At 35.6% G+C, this 21,387-nt stretch overlaps 1 protein-coding gene across 14 annotated transcripts in view; it reads left to right on the top strand.

The window, feature by feature from the left end:
* The window catches only part of MLLT10 (MLLT10 histone lysine methyltransferase DOT1L cofactor), a 240,939-nt gene that overhangs the window by 200,212 nt on the left and 19,340 nt on the right, over positions 1-21,387 (top strand). For all 14 annotated transcript variants that reach the window (XM_081133058.1, XM_081133059.1, XM_081133056.1 and 11 more), the window contains one exon: positions 15,200-15,378. In XM_081133058.1, coding sequence (XP_080989184.1) covers positions 15,200-15,378 — 179 coding nt within the window. The remainder of the gene's footprint in view (positions 1-15,199; positions 15,379-21,387) is intronic.

Here is a 21,387-nt window from a genome sequence, read left to right as displayed (position 1 = left end):
AATGAAGAATGACAAATTGTTTTAAAAGCTGCCACATCTAATAAGATTATGTTCTTCATTTTAATTGGCTTCCCCCCCCCCTCACTAAACCTTCCTTTTAATTGCCTTAAGCTATAGAAACAAACAAACAAAATTACCATGTAATGCACTACGTGATGTTTCTCATCTAGGCTTATGATTGGTATTAATTTAGGTGTGTCTCATCTCTTCTTAGTTCAAGTACTCTCCCTCATTAACTTAACCACTTATATTTTTATATTTCATGTGAGCTAAGTGTTTCTAGATTTTAAAAAAAATAGCACCATGTACCAATTCATATAATTATCAATTCATGATACTAGCCTCGACTGGCATTTAAATTGCTTGAATGTTAATACACATCTCTAGGAAACCCTCTGTACTTTTTTACCATGATTATTTGTTTTCTTAACTCTTTTTTCTCCTTCTCCATATGCAGAATATTAGATATCTTCGTCTCTTATTCCCAGAAAAAACATCATCTTATTTCCCAGTTCTGCAAACCTACTTGATTTGTATCCATCCTCTTTTCCTTCTCCCCAGTTCTGCTTGCAGTCAGACTAGTCCTTGTTCTCTGGATCACACCCCCACCCCCATCCCCACCCCGAGACCTTATCATTTTAGTTTCCTCATTCTCTTGTCCACAATCATTTATCTAAACATGCTCCAGTGTCTCTCCTCTTGAAAAAACCCAAGACCAAAACAACAACCCCAAACTTTAAAATTTCACATTCCTATTTGTCTACCCCTCAAACTGTTCTACCCTACCCACTCAAGATCCTCTCTCTGTTTTGGGCAGTTATGTCTCTATTTAACTTTATTCTTGGAACTTCTTGTGCTTCCTCTTGAGAGAATTTGTGTCTTCAATCAATTCTGGAAACAGTTATAGCCCTTATGTTTTACAATATGCTTCTTCCTGTTTTTTATATTCTTTAGGAATTTTTGGTAGACATATATGGCCTTGCATTGTGTCCTTCATGTTCCTTAATCACTCTTTCATACTTTACATTTCTTAATTTTTCTATGCTATATCTGGGTAATTTCTTTTCTTTCTTTTAATCTTTATTGTTGAAAATATTACAGATGTCCTCTTTTTGACCCCCATTGATCCCCTCCACCCTGCATCCACCCCACCCCCAGGCCTTCCCCAGACCAATGTCTGTGTCCATGGGTTAGGCTTATAAACATATAAGTTATTTGATTAATCTCTCCCCACCCACTCCTCCACCCCTGCCTTCCCTCTGAGATCCCTCAGTCTGTTCCATGCTTCTATGTCTCTGAGATCCGTTTTGTTCATCAGTTTATTTTATTACATTCCACATATAAGTGAGATCATGTGGTACTTCTCTTTCTCTGACTGGCTTATTTCACTTAGCATAATACTCTCTAATTCTCTCCATGCTGTCCCAAAGGATAAAAGATCCTTCTTTTTTACAGCTACATAGTATTCCATGGTGTAAATGTACCACAGCTTTTTATCCACTCATTTACTGATGGTCACTTGGGCTGTTTCCACATCTTAGCTATTATAAATTTCACTGCTGTGAACATAGGGGTGCATAAGTTCCTTTTGATTGGTGTTTCGAGTTTCTTAGGATATATTCCTAGAAGTAGGATAACTGGGTAAAATGGCAGCTCCATTTTTAATCTTTTGAGGAAACTCCATCCTGCTTTCCATAGACTGGCTGCACCAGTCTTCATTCTCACCAGCAGTGTACTAGGGTTCCCCTTTCTCCACGTCCTGCCAGCACTTGTCATTCGTTGATGTGTTGATGGCAGCCATTCTGGCAGGTGTGAAGTGGTACCTCATGGTGGTTATAATTTGTATCTCTCTGATGATTAGTGACTTTGAGCATTTTTTCATATATCTCTTAGCCATCTGTATGTCCTCTTTGGAGAAGTGTCTATTTAGGTCCTTTGCCCATTTTTTAATTGGATTGTTTGTCTTCCTTTTGTTAAGTTGTATGAGTTCCTTATATATTTTGGATGTTAACCCTTTATCAGATGTGTCGTTGGCAAATGTGTTCTCCCATACAGTAGGCTCCCTTTTTGTTTTGTTGATGGTTTCTTTGGCTGTGCAGAAGCTTTTTATTTTGATGCAGTCCCATTTGTTTATTTTCTTCTTTGTTTCTCTTGCCCTAGGAGATGTATTGGCAAACATATTGCTACGAGGGGATGCCTGAGATTTTGCTGCCTATGTTTTCCTCTAGGATTTTTATGTTTTCACATCTTACATTTAAGTCTTTTATCTATTTTGAGTTTATTTTTGCATATGGTGTAAGTTGGTGGTCTAATTTCATTTTTTTGCGTATACCTATCCACTTTTCCCAACACTATTTATTGAAGACACTGTCTTTATTATATATTCTTGTCTCCTTTGTCAAATATTAATTGACCATAATGGCGTGGGTCAATTTCTGGGTTCTCTGTTCTGTTCCATTATTCTATCTGTCTGTTCTTGTGCCAGTACCAGGCTGTTTTGATTACAGTCACTTTGTAGTATAACTTGATATCTGGTATTGTGATCCCTCCAACTTTGTTCTTCTTTCTCAAGATTGCCATGGCTATTCAGGGTCTTTTTTAGTTCCATATAAATTTTCATAGTGTTTGTTCTAGATCTTTGAAATGTGCTGTTGGTATTTTAATAGGGATTGCATTGAATTTATAGATTGCTTTGGGTAGTGTCGACATTTTAATGATGTTAATTCTTCCAGTTCATGAACATGGTATATTTTTTCCACTTGTTCATATCTTCCTCTATTTCTTTTTTCAGTGTCCAGTAGTTTTCCGAATACAGATCTTTTACATCTTTGGTTAAGTCTATTCCTAGGTATCTTAGTTTTATAGTTGCAGCAGTATATGGGATTGTTTTTTTAGTTTCTCTTTCTGAGAGTTCATTATTGGTGTATAAAAATGCCATCGATTTCTGGGTGTTAATTCTGTATCCTGCTACCTTGCTGAATTCATTTATTAAATTTAGTAGTGTTTTGGTGGAGTCTTTAGGATTTTTCTATGTTCAGTATCATGTCATATACAAATAATGACAGTTTTGTTTCCTCCTTTCCAGTTTGGATGCCTTTTATGTTTTCTTCCTGTCCGATCACTGTGGCTAGGACTTTCAGTACTATGTTGAATGAGAGTAGTGAAAGTGGATAACCCTGTCTTGTTCCTGTTCTTAGGGGAAATACTTTTAGTTTTTGCCCATTGAGTATGATGTTGGCTGTAGGTTTTTCATATATGGCCTTTATTATGTTGAAGTATGATCTCTCTATTCCCACTTTGCTGAGAGTGGGTTATTTCTTTTGATCTTTTTTGTTTATTCATTATTTTTTTTTAGCTCTATTAATTTGTTTCACCTGGTTATTCAGTAAAGAATTTTAGTGAACATGTTTTTCAATTTTAGTAATTCTTTGTGAACCTTTTTAAAATTGACTGGGTCAGATTTTGTTTTTCTTTTTTCTTTCTTGTTTTTAAGAATGTGTAGCTCTTTTCTCACATCCAAAAAAATTTTTATTTTGAAATAGTCTCAAACTTACAGAAAAGTTGCTAGTATAGAGAACTTTTATTTTCCTAAGCAATTTGAGAGTAAATTGTATATGCAGTACCCCATCCAGCCCTGAACACTTAAATATTCCTAACAAACAAGGACATTCTCCTACAAAGTCACAGTACAACTGTCAAAAATAGGAAATAAACATTACCATATTACTACCATCTTTCGTGTCTTCAGATTCCATTTACGTTTTGACAGTTATATCAGCATTTTTGAAGGTTGTGGGCTAGTTATTTTGGATTTGGTTTATTTTTTTATTGTTAGACTCAGGTTATTTTTTGAAACAGGATATCATAGAAGTGATCTATTATTGCATTTTTTCAGGTGGCACATAATCAGACTTTTCCAATGAAAAGGTTATCCTTTCCACTTAATAATTAGTAAGTATTTTTTGGAATAAACTGTGAGACCACATAAATATCCCATTCCTAATCAAACTTGCAGTTTATATCAGTAATACGGGTTATAATCCATCTGTTATGATGCTCAAATTGTTTTCAGTTTAGCTGGCTCCATGTCCTTTTTTTTTTTTTTTTAATCCTCACATGAGGATACTTTCCCTGTGATTTTTAGAGAGCATTGAAGGGAGAGGGAGAGAAAAGCATCTACTATGTGAGAGAGAGACATCAATTTTGGTTGCCTCCTGTACAAGCCCCGACTTGGCCTGCGATCGAACCCCTTGACCCTTTGGTCTGCAGGCCAGTGCTGCTCTACGTCTTTTTATATGCCCTCATTATTTTTTGAACACTCTCTTACTTTCTGGCACTGCAAGTGTATTAGTTTTCTACTGTTTCCATTACAAATTATCACAAAATTAGCATTTCAAAACCATACAAATGTATTAGCACACAGAAGTCTAGGTTGGGTTAGCTGGTTTCTCTGCTTAGAGTCTCACAAGGCTGAAATCAAGGTGGCCAGCTGAGCTGTTATTATGTGGGAATAATAACTTTCAAACTCATTCAGGTTTTTTTTAGAATGTAGTTTATTCCTTGCAGTTATAAGACTGAGGTTAAAATTTCCTTTCTGGCTGTCAGCTGAGGGCCTTCCTTAGCTCTTAGAGGCTTCTCTTCCGTCCCTGCACATGTGTTCTCTACATTTTAGAACCAGCAAAGGTGAATTGAATCCTTTTTACACTTAGAATCTCTCTGACTTCCCCTTCTCCTGTATGTCTCTTGGTTTCTCTTCTGCTACGTATCCCACTGACTTTGCCCCTCTTCTGTTTTTATGGGCTCCTGTGATTACACAGGGCCCACCCTCATAATCCAGGATAATCCACCCATTTTAAGGTGATCAGCTAATCAGTTGGCAGCTTAATTCAATCTGCCAAGTCTCTTCACAGTAGTACCTAGATTAGTGTTTGAATAACCAAGGAATGGGTAACTTGGGAGGACAGCCTTAAAATCCGCCTATCATAGCAGTATCTCATGTTCCTCTTTTTTATAGAGTGTTGTTTGTTTCTGTTTTTTAAAAAAATACGTTTTTATTGATTTTTAGAGAGCAAGGAAGAAGGAGAGAGATATAGAAACATCAATGAGAGAGAGAAACATCGATCGGCTGCCTCCTGCACTCCCCCTACTGAGGATCCAGCCCATAACCCAGGCATGTGCCCTGCCCGGAATTGAAAGAGTGACCTCTTTGTGCATAGGATGACTTAATCCACTGAGCCACACTGGCTGGGCTAGAGTGTTGTGTTTTTCCTCACATATTTGATTCCTCCTCTTAGATTTATAGTAATTTAAAGTATTTATCTCATAACTTTTATTTGCTGTTTCTGTTTTCTAAGGTTCTTGGAAGATGTTCATTTTTAATGTTTATGTCTGCTAACTTGTGTTCAAAGGAATTCTTTCCTTCTGTGTTTTCTAATATTGGATTGTGAACTCATTTTATAGCCTGAATTGAGGATTTATCCCTTCAGAGAGGTTTTGTGTTTACTTTGTACTCAAGTGACAGTACACCTGACCCCTTCTTACGTTAATTCAATATTTGGAATTTACCAGGCCAGGCACATTGTGTAAGTTCAGCCCAAAGCTATGGCCATAAATTCTCGGGCAGACTTTTTATTCCCTATTCAGAACTCAGGTCAAATTGGGCAAGCATCCTTATTTTCTCCCTATCTTGTGATATTTAGATTTTGTGAGTTTTGGGTGATGGTGCTACCTTTCCCCTAAAAGGGTATAAATGGATTCTCAACAGTTTCAACTTTCCATCCTTTTGAGATCCAAAGTCCTATCTCTTTTTCCTTGTGGGAATTAAAGCCAAAGCTCCTAGGTTACTGACATAGGCTGGCCCCTCTTGGACCACCTATTAAAGCTTTTTCCTCTTCTTTTTTCACTTGAGACATGTATTTTATTTGAGACATGTTAATTTCTTTATTTTATTCTTTATTGTTGACACTGTTACAGATGTCCCCCATTTTTACCCCTAAGGATATCTCTTACTTTCTGAGGGCTTAGCTATTCATTCTTAGGTTTTAATTAGGAAGGATCTTAGGCTATTCAGTTTGCCTCATTGCCAGAAACAGAAACTCTCTTGTTGATTGAATTTTTAAACCACTTCATACTGGCTTCTAGAACTAGTACTTCACTCAGGTCAGGAATAGTTTTTACATTGCCAAGTCCAGTAGGTATTTTTCAGTTTTCATCTTAGATGACCTTTTAGCATATTTTTTTGTTGAGACTTCTTCTTACTGTAAACACCTTCCCTCCCCACCTCCCCACCTCCCCATCCTCCTTCCCCTTACTTTCTCAACATAATATTTTATTTTACCCTCTCTGAATAATGAACGTGTTCATCATATAGAGACATATTCTAGAATCTAGAAAGGGAAAGCCAAGATACAGAATATCCTAAGTGTTTATTCGTTAGTCGCCAAAGGGAAGGGACATAAAGGCAACATTAACAATGGAAGCTTTCTATTATTATATATATTATCCTATTTATTTCTTTGAACATTAATAGACATTGTTTCTCCTTTAATAATATGGCTACTATTTATGAAATTCTTACTGTATGGTAGACAGTATACTAATAATATTGATGTATGCTTTACATATATTAGCTAATCCTTTCACCAGCCATATGAAATCATTGGTACCATCTTCATCTTATAGATGAGGTGTATTATGTTCATAGAGGTTGTTATTTGCATGAGAGAGCAGGATTTGAACTTTTAAACTATTTCACACATTAACCATTAGAAAAGAATATTTAGTCTCTTGGGATGTGGGTTAGACATAACTTACCAGGCTTAATCATTTGCTTCGTTAAATATTCCTCAAGACTATCCCATTCATTTACTCTTTGTTGAATGAGCAACTTGATGTGGTACTGATTTGGCCTCCCAGGCAGTTTGAAACTGGGAAGCAGAAACTCTGGTTGGTGAACAGTAATATTTGTCACTGCAGAAGTATACTTCTGTCTTATATATTGATTTTATGTAACTCCAGTGGGCATACTAAAAGTAGCTTAGGTCTAAACAATGTTTTCTTGGCTCTGCCCACACTATACTGTTCATCCTAAGATCATATCTGTCTTGATGTTTCCAGATCCAATGGAGTTTTCAATCTGTTTCTTAACTAGCCTTCAGCATTGTGTGATACAGCTGATGGGTGTCCTGCCTTTCTTCGGACTTTCTTTTCTTGATTTCAGTAGCACTGTGTTCATGGTTTTCTTTCTACTCTAGTGATCTCAGTTTTCTTTACAAATTTCCCTCACTAACTATTCTTGAAATGTCGGAAGTCTTGAAGAAGACTTAGTCCTAAACCAGTTTTTTTTTACTTTTATCCATTCTTCCTGATCCATTCTTCCTGTTCCGTTTTTCATCATCTTAGTAAATGGCACTTCTGATCACCAGCCAGAAACCTGGGATTCATTCATAGTACTGTTCTTTATCTACCAAATATAGCTTATCATCAAGTTTAGGTGATTCCAACTTCTAGATTCCCTTTTTTCTTGTTCAGTTACCACTACCGCTATAGTCCAGAGGTACATAATCTTTTCATCGAGATTATGGAATTACCCCCTAAATGATCTTTCTGTTTCTACTCTTCCCTCTTTCAGTTCATTTGCTACATAGCAATTAGAGGGATGATCATTTAAATGAATGTCTTAAGTCATGTTCTTTGTTGGTGGTGTCTTCCTATTAATCTTAACATTAATTGTAAATACCTTTACATGGCTTACAAGGTCCTGTGAGATCTGCGACTTCCCTCTCTCCAGCCATGTCTTCTACCACTCTCTCCACTATACTTTAGCCACATTGTCTGTTTATTCTTTTTCCTTATCTTTTGAACAAGCTTTTCTACTTAACTCTACCAACTTAACTTTTAGGTCATCGCTTTAGTGTCATTTCTTTAGATGACTCTTTTCTTCTTCCTAATATTTCACTTTCATGGGACCCTTTTGTCTTCCATCATTGTACCTGTCACAATTTATAGTCACCTGTTTGTTTTAGTATTTGCCTCCCTTATTAAGTTGTAAATTTCTAGAGAGCAGAGATCTTGTCTTGTTTACCTACTTTATTCCTGGCTCCTGGCACAGTGCCTGTCTCCTAATAATTATTTGTTTGTTAGGTGGATAGATAGATGAATGGATTAATGAATGAATGAGTGAATCATTATGTCACTGGCCACCCTATGATTCTGCATCTGTGTTTCTACTCTCTATCCTTAACAGATGAATTTCAGGGTATTTTCATAGAGCTGTGCATTGCAGGACTCAGTTCTATTTAATTTGATGAGTGTCACCTTGATTTGGATTGGAATAGCATGTAACTTGTAAAAAGGTGGAAATTGAGTGAAGTTAAATAGAAAGAAGGTACAGAAAAATGTAAGGAAGCTTATTTGCGATGTGAAAAAAGATATAGAGGTCTTAGTAAACTGCTTATGCTGTACCAGTTATAGCTGAGGTATGAAGGAGTTGAGGTGTCAATGATTCTCATTTTCAAAAAAAGATTTAGAATTTTATGCTTTCATGTCTTGATAGGAAAGGAAAATTTTGATTTGTTCTTTTATAGCAGTAACCTGAGTACCAGACACAGTTTCAAAGTGTGATCACTTCATTATACGTTTAGCTATGCGCTTTCCCATTTAGGTCATGTTTAAAACAAATTAAGTTTGAGCTTGAAGGTCCTCGGTCACCACAGTTTTGCTTCTCAGTATTGTACTTTTATTATATATTGTTGTGTGTGGTAATGGTATTTATAGTTTTCAAAGTGTAGTAGGGACATTAGAGGACCTGACAATTATAATACTGTACTTTCCTGACTTAAAGATAAAATTTTAATTAGAGCATTAACTCTAAAATAGCTATTGCTGCCCGGCCGGGCGTGGCTCAGCGGTTGAGCGTTGACCTAGGATCCAGGCGATTGGGGTTCGATTCCCGGTCAGGGCACATGCCCAGTTGCGGGCTTGATCAGTGACTCTCTCATCATTGATGTTTCTCTCTCTCTCTCCCCTCCTTTCCTCTCTCTGAAATCAATAAAGATATATTTTTTAAAAAAATAAAAATAAAATAAAATAAAATAGCGATTGCTGCCATTTATGGAAACTTATTGTGTATTAGGAATTGCTGCAGTCTTTATAAGGATATTCTCAAATAAAAGCCTTTAAGGTAGCTATTATCTTGGTTTTATAGAAAAGAAGAATTTCAGAGATGCTGCCTCCAACTAACATTTGTCTTTTAGTAATAGAAGTGGGAGATTTCCATGTATAGTATGATTTTCACCATTAAAAAAAAACAGCTAATCATTCTACCTTTCAAGGAACTTTTAAAAAGCAGAGTTCATTAAGTACTTCTCGCTGGAACTTTTCCACTTCAGTCTCTTCTTCTGAACTGAAATCATCCTTCATGGCATATGTCCTTCTCATTGTATCTAGCATTTCTATCCTGTATCAGTAGTTTATGAGTACTGATTACCTCTGTTATGAGACTGTAAGTTCTCTGAAGGCAGAATTTCTTTCTGTTCTTTGTGATCTTCAGTGCCTTTTTTATAGTAAGAACCTCAATAAATATTTGGTAAATGAGCTATGGGGTAAAAATTAAAAAAATTTTTTTCTCAGCTACGTGCCTGTCCTTTGGAATATAAGGTTTATAGATATTTGCTTCATTTATATGCTATCTCTTTTCTGTTCTTCACAGGCAACCTTATAAGAGTTATGTTGCCAACATTTATTGTCATATTTAGTGACACCTTTTTCTGGCCTTAACCTTAAATGACCAATAGGATCATTGGACCTTTCCTTTGAAATCCTCCAAGTGGTTTCTAAGAGTTTCTTAGTTTTTAAATTTTGTTCTTTGTGGTCTTTTTTTGTTTACCTTTTATTTTTGTTTTATTTATTTATTTATTATTTATTGTCTACCCTTTAAATGGTAATATTCCCTAGGTTTTTATCTTTGGTCCTTTCCTCTTGATCATGCTAAGAACTTTCCCTGGGTGGTCTCATTTTTCCATTCCTTGACTTTGACCTACTTTCATATCAGGAGTTGTAAATCAAATACTTATTGGGGCCAGATAGGTTATATAAGTGAATGAAGAAGAGGTGAAGAATAAGGAATGATGGGACTCTGGTGGATTAAAAATCTATAATGGCACTCGCTGGTGTGGCTCACTGGTTAGAGCATCAGCCCGCACACTGAAGGGTTTCGGGTTCAATTCCCAGTCATGGGCACGTACCTGGGTTGCAGGTTCAATCCCTGGCCCCAGTCAGGGCGCTTGCCAGAGGCAACCAATCAATGTGTCTTGCTTACGTCAATGTTTCTCTTCCCCCCCCCTCTCCTCCCTCCCTTCCACTTTCTCTAAAAATCAGTGGGAAAAATATCCTCAGGTGAAGATAAAAATGAATCAGTAATGAATGAAGAAGAGGTGAAGAATAAGGAATAATGGGACTTTGGTGGATTAAAGAATCTGCGTCTACCCAAAGCTTCAGCAGATTGTTGTTATTTCAGAGTACTATAGTATCCAGTGTTGACAGAGCTTCAGTTTGCCACGAGAAATTAGAAATCTAGAGTTTTGTAAGATTTCCATGTTTCTAAATATGAACTAGTTAAAATTGTCAAACATGGTGCACACCAACAGAAAGCTTTGAGTTTTCATGTTTACTTGTTGTAACTTTACTATGCTTTTAATTCCTAGATTTGTATCTCTAGACCTGACTTTTCTGCCAAGTTTTATTTTTAGGTTCATCTTATCCTATTTTAGACTATATAAGAGTTCTGTGTTCATAGGTATCTCAAAGACCACAATGATCAACCTGAACCTTAAACTTGTATTAGGAAGTGATTTCAGATATAGAATCAGACAGCTGTGAGTTTGAATCCTGATTCTACCACCTACTAGGTCATTAAGCAAGTGACTTTATTTTTTTTTTTATAGTTTAGTGTATTTTAATAGCAAACTTACAGGAACAGCACAGGAGACAGAAAACATTAAAAACATATACTTGTATGTAGGACAACTCAGAAAAGTATAGTGAATGGATGGGACATCTACTATGTGATAAAAATGCTACAAACACCGGCCCTGGCCAGGTGGCTCGGTTGGAGAAAATCATTCTGTACACCAAAAGGTTCCAGGTTCAATTCCAGGTCAGGGCACATACCTAGGTTGTGGGTTCGATCCCCAGTTGGGGCATCAGTGTTTCTCTCTCCCTTTTCTCTCTAAAGATCAATAAAAACATATCTTTGGGTGAGGACTTTTTAAAAAATGCTACAAACACCATATAGTTCCATCAGTAAGAAATGTAGTTGTTACCCTAGCTGGTTTGTCTCAGTGGTTAGAGCATTGGCCTTTGAACTGAAGGGTCCTGGGTTTGATTCCTGCCAAAGGCACAAGCCTCGGTGTGGGTTCGATCTCCGGCCCCGGTCAGGGCATGTGTGGGAGGCAACCAATCGATGTGTCTCTCTCTCACATTGGTGTTTCTCTCTGTGTTTCTCTCTGTCTCTCTCCCTTCCACTCTCTGAAAAGCAATGGAAAAAATATTCCTGGTTGAACATTAAAATATACATATATATGTACTTGTTTTTTAAAAAATCCAAATGCCGGCATTGTCCAGAAAAATTTAACAGGTTTCTTTATAATTGTTATAAAGTTGAATTGCTGAAATTTGTCACTGAAACATTTTGACTAACATTAATTTTTTATGTGCCCACATTTATATTCTAAAAATTCACACACAGCCTAGCCAGTGTGGCTTAGTCGTTGAGCATCGACCCATGAACCAGGAGATCACGGTTTGATTCCCTGTCAGGGCGCGTGCCCAGGTTGCGGGCTCAATCCCAGTAGGGGGCTTGCAGGAGGTAGCCAATCAATGACTCTCATCATTGATGTGTCTCTCTCTCTCTCTCCCTCTCCCTTCCTCTCTCTGAAATCAATAAAAACATATTTTAAAAACACAAATGAAAGTGGAAAAACTGCCAATACCTGATTTCTGTCCCCTATTTTTCACTTATAATCATATACTTAAGTACCTCTTGATTCTATGGGGAAAAAATACCTAATGTTTAGAACTGCCAATAACAGGAAGAAGAGAATTTTTTTTTTTTAAAGAATGAAATGTTTCCCATCATAGTGGATTCTTAAGCATGTTCTCTACGTATATGGTGTGCTACCTGGATGTCTTTTGGCATAATTGTTGGTGTCTTCAAAAAGGCCAGTCAGACAGGCCTCACTTGCCTATTGCAAAGCACCAATAGCTGCACCATGAAAGCGCAAATCTGTTTTGAAATCCTGAGCAATTTCTTGCACCAGATGCTAGAAGGGAAGTTTGCAAATCAGAAATTCAGTGGACTTCTGATAACATTTAATTTCATGGAGTGCCATGGTACCAGGCCTGTAACATGAAGTTTCTACACCCCTCCAATAGAAGGTCCACCTTGGGAACAGCTTTTGTAGCCAGTTACTTCCTGGTGCTTTACCACTGGTCAATTTGCAGACAGTCCACTTTGTATGAGCCACGGTATAGAAACCTCCTTACTTACCCCTCTTCTCCTTCAGTTGGAGCTCAGTGAGCATGAGGTGGTGCTTCAGCTGCAAACACCTCAAGTTCTTTCTTTACACTAATGTTTGATCATATGTAAGGTGAAAGTGATATTTACCTCATTATGCTATTTTGCTAGTGACTTAATAGTAACCAGATAGTAATTGGATATTCTCAATACTCCTGCTTTAGTGACTGGTATCACCACTCTCGCCACTTTACTGGTGCTTAAGTCATTCCTGTGTCTTCCTACTTTTTTATTCTTCAGGTCTAATTAGTTATCAGTCCTATGAACTTTGCCTTTGTAATGTCTCTTTACTGCCGTTACCTTAGTTAGTTTAATCCCTATTTTTTGCTCATCAGTATTATTGTAGTAATCCTTAATAGCTTTCTTGGTCTTTTTTTTAATATCTCCCCTAATCTGTTCTCTGCCTGTGCCAGTGATTGATGTTCTACTTAAACACCAATATGATCACACCAAGCTTCTGTTTAGTCCTTCAGTAGTTTCCTATTGTCTCTAAATTTTTAAACTTTTAACATTTTAACTTTTAATGTTCTTCTTGACTTGTTTCCTGCTTATTTTTTTGCCTCATTTCTATACAAATGGTACTTATAAGTTCTAAAGAATTTACCCTGCTCTCTGTTGCATGTTTCTTCCTCAAACCACCCTTTGCCTCTGTTTTATAGCTTTAAAGGCAGCTACCCGCCTCTTCCAGTGAGTTTTTTTGACTGGCCTCACCCTACCCTGTCTGCCCCAGGTCTGGGTTAGATTCCCCTTTATATGCACTCATAGCCCCCTGAGGATGTTTCTATCACTCTTCACAGTCTTTTGTTATTGTCTCTTTTTTTCCACTGAGTTTCTTGAAGGCGGAGACCACATATCTTGAATGGGTATATATCTCCAGGGCTTAGAATAATGTCTGGCAAACCGTGAGCTCTCAGATGATTGCGTAATGGATGCATTTGTTGAATGAATAAATTACGTTTTTTTTCTGGAGAAACTGTAGATATCTTAGAAGCCTCAATTATAGTTGTAAGGACTTTATAATGTCCCAATTCTTTTATTCTCCTTGTTTGAAGATTATGGGTGCTTTTATTTACTATGAATCAATAATATTTATGTTCTTTAGAACAAAGTAAATTGTACTGTTGATATAATAATAACTATTGTTACCTTCAAAAAGATTTTTTTTTTCTGTAGTCCCCTTATGTTCATTTTTTTCTGTTTTCCTCTTGTTGCAGTGTCAAGCTCTAAGGATCTTATTTCTTCCCACTCTATCAAAAGCCTTAGTTTATAACAGGATTCCTCAACATCCACACTAGTGACACTATGGACCAGATAATTCTTAATTGGGAGGAGTTGTCCTGGGCATTCTAAGATCCATTGCCTCTATGTACTAGATACAGTAGCAATCCCTAGTTTTGACAGCCAAAAAGGCCTCCAAACATTGTTAGATTCTTCTATGGAACAAAATCACCCCTAGTTGAGAACCCCACTGATTTATAAATAATCTCATCTCCTTTATCTGCAGAGATCCTCTATTTCTCTGTGTGCTCTTCGTTACCTCGCATCTTTTTTTTTTTTTTTTTAATGATTTTTAGAGAGAGAAAGAAATGTCAGTTTGTTGTTCCACTTATTTATGCATTCATTGGTTGATTCTTTGTATGTGCCCTGATTGGGATTGAACCCACAACCTTGGCCTGTCAGGATGATGCTCTAACCAACTGAGTTACCCGGCCAGGGCCATGATCTCCCATCTTAAAAAAAACAAAACACAACACAACACAAAACAAACTATTATTATTATTATTATTTATTATTATTATTTTTTTAGTAACTCCTTGTTTTCTCTTTTTTTCATTTTCCCTCTCCTTCCCCTTCCCACCCACTTTTTTAGAATGACTTGCTTCCACTATCATTTCCCCCTTTCTTTCTAGCTTTCACCGTGGTGCCACTGTGTTCTTTGTTCCTTGAAGAGACTGTTACCACCCACCCAGTAGTCCATGTCATGATTATCCCATAACCCTCTGTAACCCTCCACCCTAACCCCAACTTGAACACCCCATTTAGCCAGTCATACAGCCCTGTCTATTCTACCTCCTTAATATCCCTAGAATCCATCTATATTCTTTATTCTCACAGCTGTGTCCCACAATGTCATCAGCCTCTTTATTGGTCTCTGAATCTCAAGTCTAGTCCTACTCCATTTTATTTTCTACATTGTAGCATGGGTGACCTTTTTAAAATAAAGTCTCTTCCCATTTCACCTCCTCTTAATCATGAGTTCTGGGGCCTTTAGTATCTGCATTTTGAAAGGCTTACCAGGTACTTTTTAAGCAACTCTAATTGCTTTGTTCTACTTAAGAAACATTTCCTTACTGTTAGGAGTTCCTAAAATCCTTGTTATTATTTTTACAAAGCACTGTATGTATGTATAAATAAAGACTTGGGTTCTTTTAGAAACATGTTTTATGAAAAATCAGTATTTATTTATTTAATTACTGGTATTTTATTTATTTATTTTTTATTACCACCACTAATAAAATTTGTCATTGGGGGAGGGATCAGGAGGAAATGATTCATTGATTATTGATTAATGTATGTCTGTGACAAATTTCACTGCTAAGTTATAAAATATTTCTTTTCTTTCAGGTATTTATAACAGCAATGATGTAGCAGTATCATTTCCAAATGTAGTATCTGGCTCAGGATCTAGTACTCCTGTCTCCAGTTCTCATTTACCTCAGCAGTCTTCTGGGCATTTGCAACAAGTGGGAGCTCTGTCCCCATCAGTGGCATCATCTGCAACCCCTGCTGTTGCTACAACTCAGGTACATTATAAAGTAGCATGAAGACGGGTTATCAGTTTTGAAAGTTTGGAGGAGAGAGAAAAATGAGACAGGGCTTCCTATAGGAGTTTATAAAGTATCTAAATTTGTAATGACATGTTAGTGGAAATCATAGACATTTTTACATGATACTCATGAGAGAAGACAAAAGAATATGGTGCCACCAACTGATTATTTTCAATTTCTGAGTTTCTAAATTTTTTTCTAACGATATAAAGTAGTAATTTGTGGGGGAGCTTTTATTCTTTCAGACAGTTGGACTTTTTAAAAGAACTGTGAACCAGTTTTGGGCTTGTGGTTTTAAAAATTCCATTTATAATTTCAAAACCCACACAAATAATGTATGAATATCTGTTGTCTAAATTTTTGAAAACCAGTGTAGGAGAATAAAGAATAAAGAGTGAATGATCCCATTAAGTTCTATATGGCCGTCCTCCTAGTAGGAGAGAAGAAATGTTCATAAATATTGTAAATAATGGTGACTGTGTTGTTGGTTTTTTATTTATCCTTTCCTCCAGTTTCAATCTGTTATTTGATAGGTGACCTAGTCTACAGGAATGCTTTAAAAGCAAGAGTCAAATCAGAAAAATCATCATCTTGAATTACATAAAAAGGACAGTAAATGGGCAAAGCTATGTACACACAGACATACACATACACACCCCTTCTCCAGCCCACCCCCACCCCCACATTTCCCTAAAGGTGATATATTAAAATTCCTAAAGTATATATTTTTTTGTTTATTTGGAATTCTTTATTATTTTACTTTTATTCAAAGCTCTAGTAGTAAATGTGTTAACATTTTGAGAAAATTATAACAGTGATAAATTACAAATAACTAGTTAAGTAGATGTTTGTAACTTGCTGTAACCTTATGCTTTATGTATATATTCATAATTTTCATTGTATGAGCCTTTAGAATGTATACACTTTTCCAGTATTTTCTGTAAGCTGTATATAAAGCACAGCATTTTTATTTTTAAAGTCTATAATGGTGCATTATAAACCATCACTATTATAATTAGGTTACATATTAGAATAAACAACAGAAAATTCAGCACAGAAAATCAATGGCATAATTAGTGGTATTATCTTTGAAAATGAAAGTTAACTATTTGGTGAACCTCTCAACATGAATAAGGGGAGTTTGACTGGTTTAGGAGAGTTCTTCTTTAGCTTATTTCACTAGCCTTAGTGAAGTAGCCATAATAATAGGGGTTTGGGGATAGAGAGGGTGAAAGGATAAATAGTTTTATCTGTTTTTATTTTATCTCTTTTAATTTTAATTAAGTGTAGCCATATGCTGTTGATAGCTTTATATTCTTAGATTAAGTCTCATGAACATTTTCACGATGCATTTTTCTTTTCTTTCTTTATAAAAGTCTGTTTCAATTACTCTCCAGTTAATTCCAGGCTGATTTAAGCAAAAATCTCATTTCTTCTTATTCATTATGTTTGTGGTTTTAGGGGTTGGCTTTAGGGAGGTCGATGGGGGAAGTGGTGGTAAAGAGAAATTTATAGCTAGAGGGAAAATTCCACTTAACATATGACTCAACTAAAGAACAAAGAAATCATAGTTGCAAGAAATCCAGGATTCAGTCCAATTAAAATCTTTACGGTTTATCCTCTTTCCATGTTTCAGTAAGATGCGTCTCTTATAAATGTGATCAGCCAGTTAGACTCAAATGCTACATGCTGAGACAACTGCATCTATGTTTCTGTCCAGCAGTAAAGGCTTTCTGCCTTCAAGCTGGAGCTTATTTAGCCTGGCTTATCTGGTGCTGCTGTAGCAACCATCAGTCTCTAGGCAACTGAGGCACGTTGACCTCTCAGTTGAACTGAGAGCATAACTACTTCAATTTAGCTGCCTGAGACAATAGTATTGGTATTGAATGCGCAAAATGTGAATTTTCTAGGCAGTGTACAAGGGAAAAGATACAAAAATGTTTAGAATAAATTGAATGTTTAGATAGGTCTCCTTAAAATTATGATGTACTTAGTAATTGAATCTTCTTTTCAAAATGACAAAAGTTTATGTCTGGTATAATTTTCATATAGGCCCTGTTTGTTTTCAAGTCACACACATCATTATGTTTAGATAATCAGATCCTAGCCTTTTATATAGGGTTTCTTTATAGGTAGTTGATTTAAAATTAAGAGAGCAGTGCTATAAGGTAAATTAAAATGGTCAGTATTTAAAATGTAATTATAGAAGTCTTGTTACAGTTGTTAAGAAAACCATGATATATAAGTCAAAGGATAGAAATGTTAAATTTGAATAATGTTTTGCCTCCTCCCCAAAAAACTTAATGAAAGTTGTAATTTTTAGTGACTGGCTTGGTGTCAGCAGGAAAAATCCAGAGGTCATTCTTGATCTTCTGGCCTTGGTTTTAGATAGGCCTCTTGTTTGGATTATTTGCTGTCTTAAGAATTGTCCCCTGCAAAGTGGTCAGGGAGGTAAGATCAGGAAACTAATAGAAATTAAAACTGGGAATAGATTTGTGCTTTTAATGGGAACAAAAGGAGACATTTTTGTGTGTTAATGGTGGGGATGGGGGGGTGTCTGATGTTCAGTGCTCTGATTTGAAAAAACCTTTTTAAAAATGTTGAGTAACTCAGCTTTATTTTCTTCAGTGTTAAATCATTATGTTTTATTCCATATACTTGTTTTTAGAATAATTATTCTTTCACAGATATCAGCAATATAGTTATAGTTCTTTTACATTATTGAAACAGAGGACTACTGTCCGTGTGATTTTCTTAATGATGTGCTCTGCCCTTGTTGTATCATGAGTACAAGTATAAATTAGTTTCTGTGGGTCTGCCATTAATTTTCCATTTTGCCTTTCAAATTCCCTTCTGTTTCCTAGTTCTATATTCATTCTGTTCTGTCTTTGGGAGAATGCAAGTGCTTATTGTTTGAAGGATGATTCCTTTAACAAAAAATTTAAGGCTGAATGTAATGAAAAAAATTTGTATTCTAATATATTCTGCATTCTAGGTTTTGCTTTTGGATACAGTTCATGTAGATAATCATGGTTCATTGTCAACTCTCTGTTGCTGTTATAAGAAGGATACAGATTTTTAAATAATTTAAATAAAGGAACTTCCAAGGTTTATATGATGTTTAGTAAATGAAGATATTTAAGTATTTTAAAGGTACAGTATAGTGACTAATGTTTTGTAGATTTCTGTGAGACTTACTTCAGTCAGCTCTGAATATTTTGTTTTCCAATAGCATAACTTTGGGGGGGGGTTGTTTTGGGGAGTTGCCTTAGATGTAGTCCTTGATTTCCCTTCAGATGATGTGTCTGATAACGACACTTTCATTCTGTTTGAGAAAAAAAGTGTGTATTGTTTGAAAGATGATTCCTTTAATAAAAAGGAATTGTCCAGGCCAGTTCTCCTGACTTGATTGGTCAAAAAAAAGTTTCAATAAATAATTTTATAATTACTTATAATTTTAAGGAAATTAGCATTTTGAGCAAAGTAACTTTTTATCAGTGCTCTGTAACATCACCTGGATGATGAAAAAGTTAAAAGTAACTGCACAAGGTCACACATCCAGTAAGTGGTAAAACTTAAGTTTGGAAGCAAGGCAGTCTGACTCCTGAGCCTGCTCTCTGGTTTACTAATCTGTAACATAAAAATGAATTTCCCAATTATGTGCCTCGTTGTCAAGAGGCATCTCTTTAAAAAGCATTGTTAGGAATTTTACTGTTTCTATTTGTGTGACACAATGCAAAATAGCAAAATATGAGTCAGAAATTCTGGGTTCCAGGAGCTTTGCTACTCACTAGTGTAACTGTGACTAGTAACTAGTGTAAACAGGCCTTTTAAATTTGTGGGCATCATTTTTTTCATACATAAAATGAAAACTTTAAGTACCTGTTCTACTTGCTTTACATGTATGTTATGAAGTTCAAATGAAAGTAAGGACTTTACAAACTGTAATGTACTTTGGAATTAATGGCTATTATACTGATGTTATAATTGTTATAGGACACAATTAATTTCAACTGTTACAGAAGCAGCCTGATTACCAATGAGAAAAACTGTACAGAAACACTTCCTTTGCTAAAAATAGTGTTACATTTTTCTTTTAAAACTCATAATTCCATGTTAACACAGATATATGAGTTTTACCCATTTTAGGTTCACTAAGGCCTCTTCCAGTTCTTATTTCAGTAACTACTGTAGTACTAGGGACTTAATTTTCCCCCAAAAGATATTGATTAGATATTAACCAATTAGGAAACTTTAGAATTCGTTTGCTATTCTATGTAGTCCTGTTGTCCAATCATGAGTGTTCAGTGAAGGTCTAACTACAATTTGATCCCTCCCACTACTTTATTAGAAACTCAATTGTAGGGCATTTCAGCATTAGCCTAAACAATGGTTTTGAATATGTTAAGCTCCTAACAATTAGGGAGCAGTTTGGGGCATTGACTAATGTAGAATGATGCGATTGAACCTGACAGCTTTAACAGTCAGCCTACTCATGGGACCTGAAAGTTGTTCACACTTGGTTTCATCTCTCATCACATGCTGAGTATTAAAGCCTTAGTGGTGGTAGCTGACACAGAAATGGGGTCTGTTACCAGAATACATTTCATAGTGCAAAGTTTGAATTGAGTTAGAGAATATAGGAAGCTTTCTAGTGTTTCCCAATTTTTCCTGGAAGCTTTTCTAGTCAAACAAATTATGTTTGCAAATTGAAAAAAGACATAAATTGTCATTAAAATATTTGGATCCTTACATTATATTTGTAGTATTGCTATGTTATTATACAGGGGTGGGCAAAAGTAGGTTAACAAATTAACCTAAAAGTAGATTAATTATTGTATTATTTATTATTACTAAATAATACAATAATAAAAAAATAATGAAAGAATAAACACTGTTTCACATACTCACAACTGTAAACCTACTTTTGCCCACCCCTGTATATAAATTAAGATATCCTTGCATAAGAAGACATTTATACCTTTTTATTTATTTTTATTTTAATTTAATTTAATTTAATTTTTTTAAACATATCTTTATTGATTTCAGACAGAGGAAGGGAGAGGGGGAGAGAGAGATAGAAACATCAACGATGAGAGAGTCATTGATCTGCTGCAGCCCACAATCCGGGCATGTGCCCTGACCGGGAATCGAACCCTGATCGCCTGGATCCTAGGTCGATGCTCAACTGCTGAGCCACGCCCGGCCGGGCAACATTTATACCTTTTTAAATTTTTCTTATGTAAATTATGTTTTAGTCTTTGAAGTATAGCCATGTTAACTAGAATATAATTGGTAGATTATATTCTCTAACAAAGTTAATGGCAAAGATGGAAACCATAATAACTTATGAAAATAATTTTTTAATAACAAGCTAAAATTTGAGGGTTTACCGTGTGCCAAATATTCTTTTAAGCCCTTTACATATATTCACTCAGCTAGTTCTCACAATATTCTTATGAGGTAGGTACTGTTACCTCCATTTTTACAGATTGACAACAGAGAGGTTAAGTACTTTGCCCAAGTGAGATGGCTTGGTTTATGGCAGATATAGTGATAATAAATAGGTTTTCTTTGAATAGTATATATGAAATAGGAATTTTTAAAAATAATATTCAGTTTAGTGAGTCTGACAAAATTTTGGAAGAATGTATTTTTAAATCGTGTCAGGGTTGGAAAGCTTGAAGGAAAAGCTACTGTGTTTTAGAACTTGTTTGAATCATTTGATTTTAATGTTTATTAACAGTTTAATTGTACTTTAAAACATGCTTGCTATAACCTCTTCCTGAATGATGGTGAAGTTTGAAGTTTCATATCTACCTCTAGATGATGTACTGATGTGAAACTTTGTAAATGTGAAATTTTTCCTATAGTTACTATTGTTTCCAACCTAAATTTTCTTTTCATATTTTTCTGCTTTTTTCAACATTAGGGGGGGAAATAAATCTACCAAAACGATACCCACTTTTAAATCTGATATTCACA

Source organism: Miniopterus schreibersii, assembly GCF_964146895.1.
Source record: "Miniopterus schreibersii genome assembly, chromosome: 1".
Lineage (NCBI taxonomy): Eukaryota > Metazoa > Chordata > Mammalia > Chiroptera > Miniopteridae > Miniopterus > Miniopterus schreibersii.
The sequence above is the reverse complement of the archived record's forward strand: the minus strand, read 5'-3'. Positions and strand labels throughout refer to the sequence as shown.